The sequence below is a fragment of the Buteo buteo genome, chromosome 12 (assembly GCF_964188355.1).
Source record: "Buteo buteo chromosome 12, bButBut1.hap1.1, whole genome shotgun sequence".
In the NCBI taxonomy this organism is placed as follows: domain Eukaryota; kingdom Metazoa; phylum Chordata; class Aves; order Accipitriformes; family Accipitridae; genus Buteo; species Buteo buteo.
The window spans coordinates 1,047,410-1,068,752 of NC_134182.1; the positions used below are offsets into that span (position 1 = coordinate 1,047,410).

At 51.1% G+C, this 21,343-nt stretch overlaps 1 protein-coding gene across 2 annotated transcripts; it reads right to left on the bottom strand.

The window, feature by feature from the left end:
- Positions 1-66: 66 nt before the first annotated feature.
- KLHDC3 (kelch domain containing 3) lies at positions 67-21,236 on the bottom strand. 2 transcript variants are annotated; one of them, XM_075042366.1, is made up of 11 exons: positions 21,091-21,236; positions 14,084-14,319; positions 11,545-11,721; positions 9,154-9,269; positions 7,753-7,824; positions 7,313-7,526; positions 6,937-7,023; positions 5,722-5,830; positions 1,413-1,486; positions 931-1,009; positions 67-711 (listed from the first exon to the last, which is right to left on the bottom strand). In XM_075042366.1, exons 2-11 carry the CDS (start codon positions 14,235-14,237, stop codon positions 645-647), a joined length of 1,149 nt encoding a protein of 382 aa, XP_074898467.1. In that variant the 5' UTR covers positions 14,238-14,319; positions 21,091-21,236; the 3' UTR covers positions 67-644. The 2 variants fall into 2 exon arrangements, with proteins under 2 accessions (XP_074898467.1, XP_074898468.1); XM_075042367.1 differs by lacking the exon at positions 21,091-21,236 and adding an exon at positions 19,928-20,068.
- Between the last annotated feature and the right edge of the window lie 107 nt (positions 21,237-21,343).

Consider the following 21,343-nt stretch of genomic DNA (forward strand, 5'->3'; position numbering starts at 1 on the left):
CTCCCCTCCCAAACCACCTCCCCCCCCAGTTCACCTGCTAGGACACACAGAGCAGTAGAAACCATCTCTGCCTCAGCATTTATAAAACTCCCCCCAGTTGCTGTTTTACAACAGGAGCTGGGCAGAGAGTCCAGCTGGGCCCAGGCCCCCAAATCAGGCTCAGCTTGGGGCTAGGGTCTGCCGTCCGGTGCCAGGATGCTGGTCAGCACTGGCAGGTGCAGGCATGGAGGTCCCTGCTCTCTCCAGGCAGCGCAGGAACAGTTCATAGTCCAAGGGCCAAGCCCAGGGCCATGGCTGGTGGTCGGAGTTGATTCAGGCCCTTGGAAAGTGGCTGGGGACCAGGCCAGTACAGCTGCAGCTCCACAGGCAAGGGGAAGGAAGGCAGGAGACGCTGGAGCCATCAGCAAGGAGTGGGGTTCACAGTTGTGCTGCTGGGGCGAGCCAATTTCTTCCCCGGCGGACGGCTCTGCCTGCACACTCGTGATGCCCAAAGCGTAACAAGGGCAGAGGGAGGCCTGGCTAGGGCAAAACAAACTGAGCTCACATGTTCCTTGCTTGAAAGGGCTAAAAACTCATGCAGGCAGTGGAGCAAGAAGTCAGTGTGTGGAGGGGTGAGGGCAGGGTGGTAGAGGGACAAGCCGGCGTCAGCCCTGGGACGAGACGATGGGGCGGCTGATGGTGCTGTTTGTTGTCATGGCCGAGAGCTCCCATCTGTAACACACCAATGGGATACACTGAGAGAAAGCACGAACACAGTGCCCAGGGCTGGAGCAGCTCCACTGCACATCAGCCTCAGCCGTGGTTTCCAGCCCAGCCCGCCCTGAAGCTGCACAGTGCCAAAGAAGGCCCCAGGCAGCCCTCAGCCAGGGCTGGAGCACCCCAAGGACAGGGAGCACCCGTGGGGTGACTTCCCGGCAAGGCACGCAGTACCTGATGTCGTGGGGAAGGCAGGACTGGTCCAGGCTGTACTGAATCACTGCTAGCTTACACAGCGTCTTTAGACTGGGGCCTGCGGAAAGAGGGCAGTTAGCCACAGCAGTCCTCATCTGGACACTATGGAGGGGGGGGTCCAGGCATCGTGCCACAGGGAACAGAGCAGAGCACCCCAGCCATCCCCTCTGAGGGACGAGGCAGGCGTACCAGGGACAGGCTGGAGCAGTTCTCTGTGCTCCCACAAGAAGTCTGTGTGAAGGAGAGCATGAAGAGCCATGAGCCCAGCTCAGGCCTGCAAGCACAGCTGCATGTCCGGCAGGTCTGCCTTAAGCCATGTACGCCAGCCAGAGGAAGCTGCCTGGCTCTGAGAGGCAGGCACCTGGAGCCATGTAGGACACGGTATGGTGCTTCACAGCAGGGCCTGCTCACAGGGCACCATGTGGTGAGAGGTACAAGCTGGGCAGGGAGTGCTCACGTACTGAAGTCGAGGATGTAGAGGTCTGAGTGATCCATCAGGTCAAATTCGTCACCCATTCCCTCCTCTGGAGACGGGCTGCAGAAGCAAAGCAAAGTGTATCAGTCGGTGCCAAAACGCTTGTACACCAGTTACAGTCTCTTGGGCTCCCCAGGGGCTGAGCAAGTCCAGGACTGCTCCTGGCCTGCCTGCCCCATGCAGGAGCCCTCTGATCCCTCCCGTCCTTCTGCTTCCCCCAGCAGCACCCAAAGCCATCACTCTCCCAGCTCCTCGCAGAATAGGCAGAGCTGCACAGAGTCGGGGGCAGAAACACACACCATGTCCTCTGCAAGCCATAACAGGGAATGGGGGAGCTGCCGCCTTCTCACACACGACCACAATGACTCCAGCTGCGAGCCTCCCCCTCACCTCACCTGCCTCTGTTACTTTGCTGCACCTCCAAACACAGGTCCCACTCTGCAGGGAACATCCCTTTTCCCTTCTTGTACATTGACTAGCCTCTGGCTGGTTTCACACTCCTCCTTCCCCAAGTACCCCCCAAACCGCTCTCCAACAACTAAGCAACCCTGGGGCCTCCCCCAGAACTGTGGCACCCACCCTCCAGGCATGAGGAGGGTGCTGGCAAACAGCTGCCTCCAGAGCTAAGGCTTGTTTCAGGGTTCTATTTCCTCAGCAATTTCAGTGGATCTGACCCTCCAAAGAGCTCCACTCAGAGAGGCAAAGCTGAGCCCCGGGACGAGGTTGAGGATGACTCCGAGCAGGCTGGAGAAGGGATATTACAGCAGCTCCTGAAGGCAGGCAGGCAGGCATGCTTGCACAAGCATCTGTCCCGCTCTTTGTGTGATAAACACAAAGCTTTTGTAAAGCACAAACTCTCCAGCAAAAGCCAACAGGTTAGCAACCTGCAGCCAGGAAAACATCCTATTTTATCAGCTTGTGTTCCTCTGATGAGGCCAGCAGCTGGACAGCTTTTAGGTTCTGCTGCATGAGCTGAAGTTGTGTGCCAAGCACAACAGCACGAAGTTTGAAACAGATTCTGCCCAGCCACACACTGTTCGTCGCTCCAGTTCTCACGTGGTTAAAATCTACTGCAATTATTTCAGCATGGCCATTGAGATGTTCTAAGAGAAGTGTGGAGAAAGCAGGTAGGAAACATCTGCATGGCAGGGCAAGCACAGACATTTCTCAGTCTGACTCAGGAATCACCGTGGGCTCCAGCCACAGATCCCGGATTGTGCCAAAATGGGAATGGCATTTCAGAAGACTGTAACTGAGCATGTGTCAGGTGTTGATCAGTGCAACAGTCATTTTAAACCAGTCCCAATTTGCTGATACTCCCATCTGATGTTGGTCCTGGAATGCTAGTGAGGAGCTATGACTTCAGGCATTTCTAGGGAACAGACAGCCTCGCCTATGGTTTGCTGCCTCCGCGTTCTTGATGGAACAGCCAAAGCACCTGAGAGACTGGTCACTGCATCCCCCAGCACAGGCAGACCAGCCTGTGCTGGAACAGTGGTGCTTGGACCAGGGGAAAGCACTCCCATGGCTGACGGTTTTTTGGAGAATTTGAAAGAAACGAAAGGTGTTTTAAGTCCTGCTTTGGCCTGTGACAAGGCAATTTAGTGTGTCCTCACTGCTTAGCTGGGACCTCATGCAGTGACTTCTCACCTCAGTGTCACTTGCTTCCCCACCTATGACCCAATAAGCTTTACATCTCATGGGATATGAGACAGTACCTACCCCCCGCCAGGTTCCCATAAACCCAGCACAAACTGTGGGGCACTGCTCACTACTGGCAGAGAAGACCTGTTGCTGATGGGTCCCATCTGCCCGGATACAGGCAAAAGCCCCTTTAATTCCACCCCTGTGTGTTCACCACACCACAATCTAATCTCACATCCACGTCACAGGAAACCCTAGACCATCTCTTATCTTTCAAAGGCAAGGCAGCAGGCACCATGTCTGCGGTTTTAATCACCAAACTGCAAAGCAGCTAGGGAAAGCCTGGAGTTCAAGACCAGGAGAGCCGCAACTCCCAGGCAGCAGGGTGCAGGGCACCCCTTTGCCAGGCAGAGCCCAGCAAAACTGCTCGTTCCAGCTGCACAGCAATTCAGCGTGTTGGCAAATGCTCTTGAGCCCTGCACCAAGCACCCAGTGAGAGCCCCTACTCCCTCACCAGAGCCAGGCATTTCTAAGCCTTGTCAGGGAAAACGCATCCTCAAGCCAAACCCAGATCAGCATCTGTTCAGCTAGACTCTGGTTTATAGCATTCCCTCTGCCCCTTGTTCTCCCTCGTGGATGGTCTCTGCATGCTGAAGTGCTAGTGGGTTCGGGAGGAAACCAGACTGGGGCCACAACCGTGACACAGCTAAAGAGAACACCAAGCTTAGTGCTACATGACTTTCCGGTCACTTAAATGGGACACAAGTGACAGGATTGCTGCTGGCCACAGTGAGAGACCACAGCTGGGGCAAAAAGACCAGGCTCTAGGCAGGACTACAAAAGGGACTACACATTTGGGTGCCACGGGAGCAGGCACCCTGCAGAAGTGGCTCTTGAACAGTCTACAGCCTACATGAATCCTGTAAGGGAAGGCAGGACACAAAGAGGTTTTGCCTGCCTGTCCCCCGGCGCTGCTGCCTAGCAAGCTGAGCCTGCTGGCTCATCCTCCAAGGAGCCTTGCCGGATCCCCCGCGTTGTGTGCCCCCCCCCCCCCCAGCCCATCCCAGGCAGGGGAGCACAGGTCAGGAGGCAGACCACAGGGAATTCTCCATTACAACGACTTCCTGGAAAACTTCTTATCTCTCCAGGCAGCTCCAGAGTACACCTGATAACTGTTACAGGAAGCGAGCAGAGTTCCCACCCCCGTCTCCCCCTTCCCCAGCCTGCAAGACCCTCCCTCCAGTCCAAGCAGGCTGCATTCCGGGCTGCCAGCAACTCTTCCTATCCCAAATTAGTGCTGATGAACTGGCCTGCATTGGGGTTGAGCCAGGATTAAGGAACAAGTTGAATACCAAAGTTGTTCAGTGGAGAAGACAAGGCACTGCTGCATTGCCTGGCAGAGGCGGCCCAAACTCCAAAAAGTTGGTGTCAAATTTATTGTGGTGTGCTAGCATTTCCTAGGGCTGCCTAGGTTTAACATCAGAGTTCATTTGCTGCTGTAAAACAAATCCACACTGCAGCATCCGAGAGCATCCAAAACTGCCATCAAGCCCTACTAAGCCTTCTGCTGTACAGAGCAGCACCCAGTATCTGTTGAGAAGACTGGATAAACTCAGCCCCTCTGCACACCTCACCTGCACTAAGCACTCCCTCACACCCACACAGACAACTAAGCACACACTTCCAGCATTCCTGGGGCCTGAAGGCCCTTCACTCCATCGCAGACTGGTACGGTCAGCCCATCAGCAGAACCTGCCCTGCCTTGTCCTCTGCCCCAACCTCTCTTCAGAAGTATTCTCAAAAAGCCACTGCCAGGGTCCCGGAGAAATCCCCAAAGCTTTCCAAACCATGTGGAAAGCTGAAAGCATTTCAGATGTCTCTGCAAGGTAGATGCTGGCAAACAGGCCTCTGCTCCAGAGCTGCAATTTGTCATTCCCGACAGCAAAGAGCATGTCCTGGTGATGGGCCACTTCCTTTCTTTTAGCAGCTGTTAAGGCTCTTGGCCACATCCAGCCACCCTGCACCCTGACAGCATCAATTCGATTGTTTGACAGCTAAATCCTTAACACCAGATCCCTTTTGTGAATGGAAACTTTGCTAAGGAACAGTGGCACAGAAGGGAATGTTGCCTTGTTGTGTCTGTGGGCTCCTCAAACAGCTCCCAGCTGAGCAGACATCCCACTGCAGCTTGGCAGGCACCACACTTGCCAAGGAAAGAAAAAAACTTTGGTGGGAGAAGCAGGGCAGCATGTAGGGGAAGATAAGTCAGTCTGAGGTCTGCTACAGCACAGCAGACCAAGGTATTTGTCCTTCTGATGGCAGGATCTCCTCCCCCTCCCCATGACCTCTTTCACAGAAAGCTTGACCACTGCACAACCCCTCCTGAACAGCATGTTACATACTTCTGCCTCTACTTGTACAAGAGGGCTTGTCACCAGGTGCTTTACAAGCTTACATGACCACTTCAGTCTCCTCCTTGCCCTTTTTCTAGAGGACCCCCGATCTTCATCATTTCTTACACTTGTAAGGTAGATGGACAGTTGCCATGTGCCTCTGAAGTGCATCTGACTACAGCATGGGGCAGAGCGTGGAGGGACACTGTGCTGAAGGGAGTGGCAAACTCTCTCACAGAGCCACCCCACGCAACTCACCTGGTGCCTCCAAAGAGAATGATTTTGTCCCCTACTCTGCAGCAGCACTGCCGGCGTCGAGGACACGGGCCTTTCCCCTTGGGCTCAATCTTCCTCCAAGAGAGAGAAACTAAGGGGCGGAAAAGAGTGCACCAGCTTGTCACAAGAGTCTGGCCAAGACACACCGCCCCACAGACACCAACATCCACCCTCCCTGTCGACCTCCTCTTCTTGCTAGTGGCAAAACGGTGCACTTCTGTGAGGTTGTTACTGAAGTGTCGCTCAGATGCCAGGCACAGCCCTGGAGCTCTGCCTGCTGAGATGGGAGTTGCAGGTCAGACATCACAGGGAGCTGTGCAGGGCAGAGCTCCAGGAGCTGGCAGGCAGGCAGGCTCCTTTCCCCAGCACCCTGCTGCGGTCCAGATCTGGAGGGAGACCCAGGAACCAGCTCCATCTGCTGGCAGCCACTGTGAACGCAGACCATCCTCGCAGGGTGGAGACTGCTGGGACAGCTTGGTGGTGGGAAGGGAGCGTAGGGGAACTGAACCAGGTGGAGAAGACAGCAGCCTTTGTCCTTGCTGGTCTCTGTGGCAAGGATGCTGGGGGGTGATTAATCACTAATGCACAGCACTGAAACCTTCAGGAGCTCTTACACTAGCTCATAGATCGGCTTGGGGAGCAGCAAGTTGACTGCTCTCAGGTAACTTTACTATGCAAGGCAATTAGCAAACAAATCAGTCTAATGGACTGCAAAAAGTGCCTGAGGACCCCAAAGCAGCTCACAGTTGACTGATGTTCAGGGTACCAGCTGAAGAACCACCCCTTCTGCTGCACAGTTTGATCTGGTACCAAGAGAGTGGGGTATGGTGATCCTGCAGCTCAAGTCGAGTGGTTTCCCCAGCTATGGTCTCTAGCTCCCCTAAGCCCATTGCTTCCCCATATCTTATTTTCTGCCAACACTTCTGCATATTTAAGAACTAGACAAAGTTTTGCCAACCACCCTTTGATTAGCTGGGTCTTTCAGCAATACTTTCTTTCCCACTTTCTAACTGAAATTTGGAGACAGTCTGAGGAGGAACAGGGGTCCCAAGCACAGTAGCAAGTTCTTATCAATGCTGTCAGAGGGCCGTTTCCCCCCAGGCAGGCTCCTAGCCCTTGGAAAGCAAGTCCATCTGAGCACTCACACACTTGAGGGCCTTGAGCACTATCACTGCAACAAGTTAAAAGCATAAATACCTGGATTGAATTTCCAGAGGTCATGGAAGTGTCTGTTCAGGCGTGCGTTGTAGCCACCAAATACATATAGCTCCCCATTGTAGCTGACTGTGGGGAGTAAGCATAGACATCAGTGTGCCACCCAAGGTAAAGCCCAGCAGGTCTCTGTCCCAACATCAAACACAAAGCAAAGTGTGCTGGTTATCCACCTTTGCTTACATCACCTTCACATCCAGGGCTACGCGCAAGGCTTTTTGGTGGGCAGCAGCTTTCCACAGAAGCCAGGCCCTGTGCACCCTTACTAACCCACATTTCCACCCAGTGGACCAGACAACCCTTCTGAGACAGGCAGAAATTCCCTTCCACTGTCCTCCTCTCTCAGCAGGCCCACACTCACATGCTGAATGGCTCCGCCGGCCTTCAGGGAGCACTGGAGTTGGAGGGGAGTCCAGCCAGGAGTTTGTTTCTGTATCAAATACTTTAATGCGGTTACAGTAGATCTCATTGTTGGAGTGAAACGGCCCAAAACGATCAGCTCTGCCACCAAATACATACATCTTTGTTCCAATGATGGTAGCTGAATGGAAGTCTCTCCAGCGAGCTGGTGTACCCTGCAGGGACAGAATAAAACAGAACAAGAGAAAGAATGCAGATTACCCAGGGAGATGACACAGCTTGATGAGGAAGTTGGGGCGGCTGCCTTCTCCTGGAGAACTTCCCCTCCTGTAGATCCCAGCCACATCAGACAGAAGGTGGGAGACAGGTGTGGGCAGCTACCCCAGAGAATAGCAGATACGAGACTTCCTCCACAAACCAGAGTGAAAAGCAAACACTGACCTTGGCAGAGATTAAGGTCCACATCATGTTTGTGGTGTCCAATTTATGGATATCGTTTGAAAAGCAGTCAGCCTGGAAGACAGCAGGGCAGCCTGGTCACAAGCCTGGTCACATCTGGCCCCAGGAAGGACACTGTCCTAAAAGACACGGTGCTTGCTCCAAAATGTCAAGGTAGACAGCACACCTATCACTTAATAAGAGGAAGGCAAAGCCCATTTCTCCTCAAAGGTGTCTTGTCTTTTCCTGCAGCTTTCCCATTTATTTGGTGCTCAGTTCCTCCCCCTCAAGGCTGTTCAACACACAATAATGTATATTTGCAGCAGAACTCTGCCTCCACTCCATGCAGCGACAGAAGAAAGGGGCACTAATGGGGCAGTCAAACTGGCTCTGCTAAAGCCACCTGATGAGAGGGAGAAACTAAGATTACTTCTAGGAAGTTAAACATCCAGGAGCAAATACACTCGGGTTTCTGAGGATCCTACAAAACTCATCTGCAGCTAGCTGCCTGGAAGAGCCTGCATTCACGCTAACAGCACAGACTCCTACTCCTCCAGGCAGGGGAGATAGCACCAAGACAGCTAGAGGCTTGCTTTGTCTTGGTTAAAAACAAGCTACGTTTTAACTCCTCCTGCTGCTATAACCAAAATCATGGATTTGGCATGCTATTGTCCTCAGAAGAGGGGGAATAACCCCGGGACTGCTGTAATAGAGCCCCAGCTTTCTTCCAAATAAACAGATGTGACTTTGCACAGCTTTTCTGGAGCCTGTTGATAGGCTGAAATGATATTTACCCAGATCTTAAGGTCAGAGCATAAGGATTTGCTCAAAGGAGCATTAGGCACACTGACAACTAGTGCAGGATGACCTTCAGCTCAAGGTATTCTTAATGGGAGGGCAAGCAAGTGCCTGCTGGAGGGGATCAGCAAGATGTGAGAGCGGTTACAGAATACAGGGAACATGCGCTGGATTAGGACGAAACCTCACAGCAACACCACAGACATTGGAAAGTGATTTTTCTGGCTCATTTCTCAGCCAAATTAAAATAAATGTAGATCAATATATATTTATTTAAAATGCTATGTATTTATCTAGCTAAATTTGGCTGAGCAATGAGCCAGAAAAAAATAATTATATATATAAATATTTATATTTTTACCTCTATATATGTTTTGGGGAAGAAAAAAAAATACCCACCATTTTTTTAGGCCTACTTTCCCAATCATCTTCTCTGCAAAACAAAGAGCATACCCTGGGTAATTAATACCATAACTTTGCTGAGTTATAAAATGAAAGCAACTATGGATACAAATATGCCCCTGTATCCTGCCTCTACTGATGTCCTGGGTAGGAGCACCCTCTTTCCCAAGGGATCGCCAAATAACAGTTACAGAGACTACTCACCAGCTGTTCATAGCCTCCAAAGATAAACATGCTCTTTCCCAGGACACAAGCCGAATGCCCATCTCTTGCCCCTGGGACCATTCCAGACACCTTTGGCGTGAACCACTTGTGCGTGTCTGAAACAAAACAGAAGGCAACGCTAAGAAAATACAGTAGATGTTGGGACGGGATAGCTCTTTGCTACTGTTCTTCATTTCTAAGACAGAAATCCTTCTCTCTCACACACAGCACCTGCTTCTCTGCAGAGGCTGCAAGCTTCTTCAGGCAAGGTTACCTGCCGGAGCCTCCACAGAGGGGCACGGTGACAGAGGTCTCAGCTCCTGGGCACGGCCGCTGACTCTGCCCGACCTGACAAACAGCTCACGTTTGAAGTGCGTGTAGTACAGCACTGCTTCAGCAATGTTATTTTTATTGAATCTCTTGCAAAGCCTACTTGTGAGTCACTTATCAACTCTGCATTTACAGTTTCAATTACAACGAAGCAGTGGTGCTAAGTGGCTCAACTGACCTCACAGCATGGAGATACTGACTAACTGACTGAGGAAAACCAGCTCTTGAATCCAGGCAGAAGTCACTTAACCACAAGCTTACCATGTCAACAGAGCTACTGTGCACATCCCCACCTCTGCAGCGCAGCTCTCCCTATCTTATCTGCTCCTCTTGTCACATTCTCATCCCCTTTTCAAGGGGAGCCTTCCTCACACTCCACCTTTCATGGTTCTCTTCGCACTGCTGCCCGTGAGCCTGCACCAGACAGATTCAGCCCCTTAGCCTGCACGGTCCAGGGTCTGGCTTGATTTAGGGGAGGACTAAATCCAGCCAGAGATGTTCTCTGTGCCAGGGCAACATGGAGTCAAGCCAGCGACTCACTGCCAAGCACAAACAGGCACCTGTCCCAAGAGCCCAGAGAGGCACACATAAGCCTTGAGGCAGCAGGAGACATTCCCACCACCCTTCCTAACTGCTCCAAGCTGCCAAGAGCAGTGCTTATTTCAGCAAGTGGTAACACTGGAACCAAAGCAACATTCTTCACAAGGATAACTTCTCTGAACTTGGCCTGTGGCCACAGCTATCCACCTAGGCTCCAGCTGGAACCACACAAAGGGTCTTGCAAGGTCAACAGAATTCCTGGGCAGCCTCTAGTGAGAAAGCTGCAGCGGCTATCAAGTTCCTTTCCTTCGTGGGGCTGCTTCCAAGCCCAGTCACATGGTAGCAGCAAGAGCTCACCCAAGCACAACACGTCAAATTAGAGATGGAAGAGACCTTGACTTACGATCTGCTTGGCACCCCAGGGGACAAAATTGCACCCAGCCAAGACTTTATCCAGTTTGATGTGACTCCTACAGTGGAACTTATACCACGGACACGGGATTACAACTGCCAGCCTCACTTTCCAGGACTGACAGGGAACAGGCACAGCGTGTACAGACAGCTGCAGAGGGTTCGGACCAGGACTGAAGTCTGGCCTTTCCATTAATTTTCACTTAATGCTAAAGCACTGGAGTTGGCAGGGAGACCAGGCAGCTCCCACTACGAGGCCTCTGCATAGGCAGAGGTTTACTGGTGGCTTCCCAGCTGCATGTGTCAGGGGAAGGGGAAAACCCCGTGCTCAGAGAGCAGCTCCAAGCCGCAAGACATTTCCTGGCAAAGCAGGGAACCCACAACCAAGCACCAGAGCAAGCAGTTTCCTTGCAAGTCCAGCAAGCCAGTCACTGGTCACTATTTAGATGGACTTGCCTCCAGAACCCAGATGGACTCCATTCCTTTCCTGACACTCCTTTCCACCCAGTTCCTGATGGTGCCTGTTCTCCCCAGGTGCGCCAGCAGCACTATGGAGAAGCCAACCAAAAGGCTCAAGGAGTTTATCTTTTGGGTCTATCTAACTTGACTCATGCCTTCCCTTATTTTGCCATCCTGTCCCTGACAACTTCTGTGTTTTATTCCTCACTCTCTTTCACGCTTTCAGAAAGAAGGACCACCCTGGAGAGGAAGCACAATCCTCTAGCTCCTTCTCACTGCAACCTTCAGCCACAGTTAAGGAATAATATATCACACAGGGAGAATGCTTCAGTTGCAGTTACTATCAGAAAGAGCACACAAAGCTGATAGAAAAACTGAAACCCATTTGACTATTAGACAAATTCAGTAATCTCTGTTCAAAGGCTTTTACATAGAGTCAAGTGTGCAGACACACTGGCCACCCTGCTCCCCTTCTAAACCTGCTGAAACAGCCAGCAACACCAATTCCCCATTTGCACTGTTTCCTCCAGACTGTCACTTTGTAGAGAGACTGAGGGACAGGAAAACAAGTTGGGGAGCAGCGTGGTGGGGCAGAGAGAAAGTCTCATCAAGAGCAGTTGTAACAAGGAAGAGTGAGAAGCTGGAACTTACTGACATCGAAGGCATAGAGCACGTTGCAGGCTCCCTCAGTGTCATTGCGACCACCCCATATGTAGACGGTGTCATCTATGAGCACTGCTGAGTGCCCATACCTCATATAGGGCACCTCTCTCACGTGGTCTCGGCTGTTTGTCCACACTGGAGGCAGCTTGATCCAGCGCAGAGACACTGAAAGCACAAGTTTGAGCCCATGTAAAATGCTAAGCCCGCTACACATGCTCACAGGTCACAACCCATCCTGCACGGTGCTTTTTTTCCCCCTACAATAAGGTGCAGAGGCAGTCTAGTAAGCAAGACAAAGCTGTGTCTGACCCTGAGTAGTAGCTAGCTAATGAAAATGGAAGCACAGTTCTCCACAGTTTTCCCCTGTCACAGGAGAGACTAGAGGAAGCACGGGAGGACCAGAGGACTCTGGACAGAAATAGGTTCCATTCTGCATCCATTACACTGAAGAGGTTTCCACTCTGGCTCATCAGAGACTGTGAATGAAGGCACAGCACACACATACATATACACAAAAAAAAAAATAGGGGAAGGAAAAAGAAAAAGTGCAGAGGTGATAATGAATGCAGACACTAATTCAGGCTAGTGACATTTTTAAAGAGACTCAAAGCTGGAAAGAATGGGCAGCACAGGAATAATTCACTGCAGCAACATTCAAGGGAACACACCTGAAGGCATTATTTGGACTTGCAGTGGTGCAGTTTAAGTAAAGCAACACAGCAGCTTTGTCGGAACAGGTTTTGTTTGCTTTTGTTTAGTTCTTTAAGCTTTAGATGAGGCAGCTGCCCGTCTCCTTTACTCCCATCCATACTCGAGTTCTCCTTGCTAACCTTATGTTACTAATAGAAGTTCCTTGTGATTACAGGTTCTCCTTCCTGGCACCCTGTATGTCACGTTCAGCAGTAGCCAGAGCAGTCAACAGGTATTACAGAGTTTAATGACAGCACAAGAGTCACAGTGAGGGTTACACGGCTGTTACGCAACAGCAACCAGACACCCTCCCTCTACCACACATACAGCCTCCAGTTTTGTTTTCAACGTGGAGATAACACAAAACACAGCAGAAAACAGTCTGCAGTTCCCCTGAAATACTAACATAGGGAAAGGGTCAGGCATCTTAAAAGGTGAGCATCTACCCCAGAGGCAGAAAGAGCACTGAGGAAGCACAGCCAATGCTAAAATCAAGCTAGACGGGATGTTTCCTACCTAAACCACAGTCTTTTGCTTTGGAAGATTGAAATATCTGGTATCTTGGCTTTAGCACTGGAACCTGGCAATGCTAACTGAGCAAGGGCTTGGGAAGCCAGTGTCACCTCCCACGTAATGGCAGCAGCATCATGACACTAGTATTTGGGAGTGGCAAGAAGGGTAGACAACACAAGAGCATTCCTTTGGGCACGGTAATTATGCTTCCGTCATAAAAGCAGTGCTCTGCTGGCACATTTTACAAGTACAACATTCAACTGTCTTGAGCATGAGTGCCCAGTCTCTCTGGATAGACATGAATGTCTTTGTTCACAAGGTCCTGAGCTACACTCCCCTCTACACTGTGAGCAGGTCACCTTGGCAGCCCTGTGTAACCAATGCCTTTATCCACTACTGTACAAGTCAGTCTTCTCTGCAGTCAGACTTAAAGAAGTGAATTCACTGCATCTTACAGACAAACTAGTTTTGTCTACATGCCACGTGTGTTAGGAGAGCGTTCAGCATGCTGTCCAGTCTGCAAAACTGGTCATTGGTTCTCTGCTCTTGTGTCTGTTCAGCTGAACCCATCCAAGCACCCGTGCAGTTTTTCAACCACCTGCCTGATTATAAGGAAATACTTCATGGACCAGCTCAGTAATCTCTTCAGTTCAAAGAGCACTGAATCAAGAAATACAGCCTCTCCGAGCACAGTCATGGCTCCAACTCAGTCTCCTGACAGATACAGGCTACCCTACACAAATGGCTCCAGCTCCAGACGCTTTTCTAAGCCACGTTGTGAACTTGCATGATAGCTGCTGCCAAAACAGGATGGCCTCCATCCCAGCCACATGCCCCTACCGACTCCATCATGCTGGCAGTGGTTGTCAGCTGCCCCCCCAGGGAAACAGCTCAGGAGACTAAACCTGGAGACTTAACTGAGTGCACCGGCTCCCACCCTACCCCCTCCAAGCTAGGGGCAGCTGAGCACGGCCACGCTGCAAACTGGATGGGGTAAACAGCCAGGTAAACATCACCTGTTTGCACCTAGTTGAGCTAGTGTTCACAGAGAACAAGGACAAAACAAGCTATTGGCTGTGTGGTTACTTCTAGTGAGTCCTTATCCTAGCCACCTCCTGAACTACAGCCCCTCTGCGCCCTGCCCCTGAAGCTGAAAATACAGGGCTGCATAAGGGAAGAGGCTCCCATCTACACTGATAACTTTTTTGGAAATTAGAGTCAGAAAGCATGTTACAGAGTGTAACATGTTAAGCAGCACTGAGCAAGAAAACTAATAACCAAGCCCAGCAAGCCACTCCTTTGAGCACCACAAGGACATATTTACCTGCATTAAAAACATGGACGTCAATCTGCCGCAGAGTCTCATAGTCTTCTCCAGAACAATATCCGCCAAAGGAATAGACCTTGTGCCCGACAGCCACGGCCGCGTGGTTCACCCTCCGTGGCCCACCTTCCAAGTGCACTGCCCACCGTAGCATTCCTCCCTGCAAGCCAGGCAGTCTTCAGGGCCCCCAGTGCCACAGCCGCATGCTTCCTGGGCCACCACGATGTCACCTGGCTCTGTAACAGAGAAAGAATGCTAAAATAACACGATCCATTCTGCAGGTCTTCCTGTCTTCCTTGAATTCCAACTACAAAGGTCACATTGCTGTATCCTTACTCATCTGCCTCCCAGCTGGAGACGGTTTTACTCTCCGCTTGGGAAGGAGACACAAAGCAGGTACCGTAACCCGAGCAAGGCTCGGAAGAGCAAGCAGAGATGCCCTTGCATACAAAAAAACCTCAGAGTGGCCGCACAGGCAGCCCAAGCCAAGCACCTTTGGCGAAGGCAGCCGAGTGCTGCGTGCCCAGCCGTGCCTTGGTCATGTACACATCATGTACACACCAGAACAATTTGTCCGCATGAATGAAAACACACAGCGAGAGCCAACTGTGAAGGTGAAAAGAACAGAGCCAGAGGGAAGAGAGCATGCTCTTTGGATCAGTTGTGAGAAACAGCGGAGGAAAATATATAAAAAAACCAAAAATAAACAAAAAACCACCCAACGAAAAAAAAACCACCAAAGAACGATCCCCACATAAAGCAACTGACTCCCTGATATGGGGGTGGACTACAACACTACCATTTGGACTCATTGATTTGAGCACTAGGGTCCAGCTTTATTAAACATGAGAGAACAGAGACCCCCTAGTCTGGGGAGAAAGCTCTTTTCTAATGATCAGAATAAGGCCTTTTTCTCCCGCAGCAAATCCAGGCATAACTACAAAAATTTTGTAACATCATATCTCAGTTAAGAAACTGATATGTTTCACGCTTCAAACAGATGGCTCAGATCAGCTCTCAGAGAAGTCACCACAGCTGATTTTTGCAGAGATTCTCCTTTGGATCTAATGACCTGGAGCACAGTCCTGCCTGGGTGCTTCTGAAAAAGCAGGCCAGTTCAATTCTTTAACAGTTTTCCCCCAGCTGAAAAACAGCCATTAGAAGAGACGTCAGTGTTTCAGCCTAACGAACATTCTCTTTTTTATTGCTTGGTTCTAGCTTCTTGGAAGATGCAGCCAGCACACTCCCACCCCACACCCAGTTTTAGCGTTTGCAGAACACAAAGAAATTTGCAGATGCCTTAGAACGAGGACTAAAATTCCTATGCATTTTCTCTGTCCCTTTTCTTTTTGGAAAGTATTGAGTTTTTCACAAGGAGAACTTTCCTCCGGTGTAAAGTTTCTGAACTAGCTGGAGAGCGGCAGGAAGGGGTAACACCATGCTGCTTTGCTCCATTTGGCCTCCCCCAGCCCTTCAGCCAAGCAGAACTACCACTCACAACCAGGCACCTGTACGGCCCATCAGCACCCTGATCACCGCAGCATTTGACCACCTGCACACTCCCATTTTATCCCCACCTGGGGAAAGAGTCAGAGATGCCACCCAACAGGGACCTCCTGGCATGGAACAGAGCTCAGGCTTCCAGCTCCAGCCATGCATACTACAGACAGTTCAAAAGCATCCAGAAACCAGTCGCCTCATTCCAGAACTCCTAAATCTCAGCAAAATTTGAGTAATTTCTTTTTAAAGTTACTTCTTTTTCAAGTTGTTCCCAAAAGAGACTGGCAGCCAGAGCATGTTCTATACCTGAATGTTAGAGCAACAGGACACGTGCAAAGTCTGAACAGAGAGCATCCTGCAGTCTTACTTGTAACAGATGAGCGCAGACCAAGGAGTCCCTCCTGCAAAGCTGCTTCGTCCTGCGGCAACCGCTGTAACCTAAATTGCAGTCAGCAACCCAGAAAGTCACATCAAGCTTTTCTCCAGCAGTGCTGCTCCAGAAGGACCCAGAAACAGTCCCCCTCTGCTACAGACCATGCCTCGCTGTGTGCCTGGGACCACTCCAAATTCAGATCTAGCAGGTTTGGGTTTTGTTTTTTAAATTACTCTTTTTTTTTTTTTTTTTAAGCCAGGCAGCAGCTCTTGTATAAGTCCTCCGCAAAGCTACAGAATAGATGGGTTTCCATGGAGACCACCAAAGTCACCTTTCAGGCTATTTTGAAGGCTTCACATATCTAAATGTGTTTCCTGCCTCAGTCATGAGTTATCATTGAAAAAATCTAACCAATACTTTCCTCAAAATCGCTTCTTGGTTAAGTGATTCTGTAAGAGACTCCTTAAGGAGATTAACTGGACTTTATCTACAGTGCCAATATTTTCAACACCCTTCAGACTGAGCCCAATCCTGGAAGATTAAGAAGATGAATCTTACTTCCAAGTTCTCCACTTGGTTCCTTCTGGGGTAGAGAAACACAGCAGCCTGGCACGGCAGGCAGGCATTGTACCAAGCCGCTTGCTTGCCTTTTTTTGCCAGAAAGGCTGGGAAAACTCTTCTTCAACCTTGGGAGTTCACTTGAGCTGTGTGCCGAGGAGCACGCTGCTGCCAGAGCAGGACACTGGTCCTTTCACTCCAACAGGAGCTGGCTACCCTGCCTGAACAGTCTTATAATCAAGATTAGTCATAGGAACGCAGGAAACGAAGGCTGCACATCCCAAGAAGTTAATCTGGTCAATGGAGAGGCAGCAGCTCAAGGCCCAGCTGTTCACAGTGCAGGAAAGGATGCTGATGTTGTAGCAACAAGGTTGCAGTGTCCTTTCCTACAATTACTATTAGAGGGAAAGGTTTTTCCAGCCATCAGCCCTTCCCAGGAGGCAGGTGGCTGTACGCAGGACCCAGGGTGGTGGTGGGGGTGATGGGGTTGAAGTTGGCTGCACTTCGCCTTGGCTCAGGACAGGGATAGCCCTTCAGAGCAAACACAAAGCTTAGCTAGCACAGCATCATGCTGCCACTCATCAGGCCCCGGGCACGCAGAAACACTCATTCGCTTTACGAAAAGAAGGCAATCAGAAGCGTGAAGCAATCCTTACAGGATCGTATATTAAAAGGCCAAGGAAAACAGGATTTAACAAGCTGCCAGGGTTTTTCCAAACCTGAGTGCTCTTCCCTACACTGTAATAAAAACATCCAGCCAGACTCCATCTTCCTCTTGTGGCCTTCCCCTGGCCACAACCCTACCCCAGAACCATCGCAACGTCTTCCCACCTCCGCCAAGCGGTTGTTCTCCTCTTTTTGGCCATGCACCGGTCCCCTCCCCAACTCCCAAGGACCCCCCACTCCTCCCCATGCTTTCTGCATCCAGCTCCAGCCTCTCTCCTCTCCTGCCTTTTTTGGAAATTGTTTCATTAGAGCAGTTTTATGTTCTAAAGTCAATTTTCCTCCTGCAATTCCTCTCTCTGCGCTATCTGGAAATATGAGTTAAACGCTTTTTTTTTTGAGAAAAAGTTATTTTCTGTCCTACAACTATGCATGCTGTTAAGTTCCATTTCAGGTTTTGATATGGATATGAAACAATTGATACAAATTGATCTGATAATTGAAACGAAAATTTCCTAACAATTTCTCCCAAACGTACAATATTAAATTACGCAAAATACATTCCGTGATTTCTCATTTAGGACACCAGCAACAGGGATGTAGGCTGTAAAACACAGAAATATTGATAAGATGGAGGCAAATGGTACCAGAGAACTGGGAGGGCGCTGGCTGCAGGAGGCGGTACACATCCCATCTCAGGCAAACCAAGTGCTTTTTCACTCTGCACCGCAAACCAAAGGGACAGTTAGTGACACTAACATTCATAATGGATTAGAGGAAGGGCTTCCACACCACGGAAAAGTTAAGCTCGAATCGTTTAAATCACAGAAGCTATTGCTACTGCCAAAAGCCAGCAGGGTAAGAGAAGGGTTGCCTTCTACATGGATTCATGCAGACAGCTAAGTGTGTGTCCCTTTTCTGGATCCTGCTGAGCCATCCTTCTCCTCCCCAGAGCTGCACCTCTTTTAGAGCAGCCTCTGCAGTTCATCTGCGCCCACAGCAGAAGCTGGTTGAAGGTCTGAGGAATCTCCTTTGACTGATTTAGCATGCCCAGCTGGAACTGTGCCCCAGCGTCCCCAGGAACTATGACCGTATACTTACAGGGAGACCAAAAAGCTCCATCAGCACGTTTCTTATACAGCGAGAGGAGAGATTTTCTAGATGAAGCAAAACCAAAGAAATTGCACTCCCACATGCTCCGTTAGCTCAGCATACACTTGCTGACCTTAGATCAGGAAGCTCTGGCTGCCTCTTTTCCCCAGTCTCAGCTTGGAGAAGCGACACGCTGAGCATCCTGACCACACACACACATGCACTCACTCGGGGTCTCCTTTGCAGAAGGGGATACGTGCTTCTGTTCAAGCCACCGCTTGCTTTCACTGATGCACATGTGAACTCCCCACTTCACCTCTCCAAAAACTAATAGATCTTTTCGTTTCATTTTGCACTCACACAGGCAGGAATCATGCAATCTTCACAACTCCCCATTTCCCTGGTCTGGCATAATCCATCCAGAGTTACAGTCAAGCACAGAGAAAGCAGAGAAATTTGGGTTGAAACCCTGGTAGGTCCTGGCAATTAATTGCCAGGAATAAGAACGTTTCTAAAAATCAGGTTACACTTCATCTCCTGTTGAAGTACCTGATGCTGATGATGCTGGAAATTAAGTAAGCGCAGCCATGAGTTGTTCCTGTGCCACTAATCACAAGGAGGCTAAAATTAAAAAGTGCTCAAAATAACCTGCTGTGGTCCCGCAGAAATGCCTGAAGCCCTCCACTGACTGTGCACAGCACCGCAAGCCCAGGTACACACTTCCAGAGCAGAGCAAGTGGTGCAACAATAGCCGTGGGGTGACTGCAGACTGGGTCTGTTGCTGCAGTCAGGCGTGACACCTGCCCACAAGTGGAAGCTTACAAGTCTATTAGATGAGAAATAGCTATGGACGTCCTTCTCCACCTCCCTTGTTCTTCGTCAGCGCTGACATCCAGCAAAGAGAGCGCAGCAATTCACCCAGGCCATTTCACTGCTAAGCAAGGGAACAACCAGATTTTAAGTCAGCTCTGTGTTCTTTGAATACAGTACCTATAGACAATACTCCCAAATCTCTGGTTCTGCTGTTGTCTGAAGATGCACGTAATGCCTGAAACAACCTTCATACTAACTGCCCCAGCTTACACCTAGCTAGGGTCTACCAGCACAGCATACAGCCATCTGAGATCACCAGAAAAATCACTCGATAATTTCTCACTAGCATACTTTCCAAAACTGTTGTGGTGACTTGAGCAAAGTGGCATAGATGGGGGGGGGGGGGGGGGGGGAAGAGTAATCATGGGTTTTAGTCAGATTTTTCAGCTGTTTGTTCTATTGGCTTTCGACATTCTATTTTCAATCCCTACAATTAACTATGAAAACATTTCATTTGAGATGGAAAGCCACTGACCATCTCCAAATACAACAGCCAGATGATAAACTTAGAACAAAAATATATATCCTTGGATCCACTTCTTTGTGCAAAGTGTGTTCCCTGGGCTACCTCATTCCTCTACGCACACAGAGAGAAACCTAGAGCCATTTCTGAAAGCTGCTCAGATTTGCCTTGCTGCAGTCAATTCACCCAGCAAGGGGGAGAAACCCAGCAGAAAGCAGCCCGGATTTTCAAGGGCTCGCTCGGTCACCCCCAGAATTACAGCACCACCCCAAGCAGAGCAGCCTACTGCCCCTGCAAAGTCGCTCCAGAGAGCAAATCCTACCGTGCGGCTGCCTCGGTCCCGTCTCCCAAAAGATGCCAGCCACAAGGTTTAGTAACACTTAAAATAGTCCAGCCAGCTCACGGCAGTCCATATAGACGGTTCTATTTCAAGCACATCCAACTTACTGTTAGAGATAGCACGAGAACAACCCGCTTTCTTCACTCATGCTTGACATTTATGTGATGCTTTGACTATTTATGCTAAGGCAGTGTGAAATTGCAAGCTTGCACATTCAGCAGCTCGGGCACTGGCAACGCAATCCCAGCACCAGTAAACTAGACGGTGCTAGAACAGCCCCTGAGCTCGTTAACCGAGACCGATCTGGAAGCTCGTGTTAGACACGGGAATCGCAGACCACGCCGCTCAGGCAGAAATTTATTCCAGCCTCCCTCCCTGCAGACAGCTGCGCCGCCTCCTTATTTTTGCCCAAATATTTTGCCCGCCGCTGACTGACTTTTGCCCAAAGCCCGGCTGACGTCCCGCACCTTGCCCCCGAAATTCTCCCTTTGCCTCCCGAACCTCACCACCGCTTCCCAAGGGAGAGATTCCTTGACCCTCCTTCTCCCTCCCCGGGAATTTCTCCCGGCCTCTGGCTGCTGCCTGAGCCGCTTCTGCCCTGCCAGCCCTTGGGAGGGAGCGGGCCGAGGGAAGCCGAGCTCACAGCTAACGTGGCATTTCTCGCTTCGCCCCAAGCCCCGCCGTTTAGCCCTCGCTCCGTCCCCGTTCTTACACCGACACCGGGACCCTCCAGGCAGAGAGTTTCACCGAGCCGGCCCGACGGTGCTCACCGGTGCCGGTCGGTTGTTCTCTGCCCTGGTACGCAGGGACCAGGGGGGGGAGAAGGACCCCGGCGTGAAGCGGCCGAGCCTGGAGAGGAGAGGGCAAGGGCGAACGGCTCGTAACCGCACAAGCCCCCGCCGAGGCGGGACGGAGGGAGGAGGCCCGGCGGCGGTTACGCCAAGGCGGGGAGCAGGAGGGCAAGAGGCCCCCCCGGGGTCCCTCCTCAGGGCCACCCCTCGCCTCACGACCGCTGCCCGAGGGGCCCTGCCCGCCCACCGGGGCCTGTTCCCCGCGGAAGGGGCTCGACGGTCGCTCCGGGCTCCCCCCCCCCGTTTCCACCAGCTACCCCGACGGTCGAATCCCTCTCAGCCCCAAGCCCGTACCTGGCGGCGGGAAGACAATCCGACAACCTCTCTCCCACAGCCGCTCCCTGGGACTTGTAGTCCGTGGACGGCGGTCGCCCTCCCGCGCCGAGGCGGTAACGGCCCCACCGGGCCCCACCGAGGGCGCCAGGGCCCACCCCACCACCCCCCCGCCTCGGGGGGTGGTACGTTCCGCGCCCTACCCTACCCCACCCTGCCGGCCGGGCACGATATGGCGGCGCCCAAAGAGAGAGGGGGGGGGGGATCCTCCCCG

Excerpts from the sequence above, each read along its gene's own strand:
- KLHDC3 (XM_075042366.1), bottom strand. The coding sequence starts at position 14,237 with ATGCTACGGTGGGCAGTGCACTTGGAAGGTGGGCCACGGAGGGTGAAC. Across the intron at positions 7,024-7,312 it reads CCGGCGGAGCCATTCAGCAT|TCAGCTACAATGGGGAGCTA; the intron begins GTGAGTGTGGGC and ends TACTCCCCACAG. Across the intron at positions 1,487-5,721 it reads ATTCTCTTTGGAGGCACCAG|CCCGTCTCCAGAGGAGGGAA; the intron begins GTGAGTTGCGTG and ends TTGCTTCTGCAG.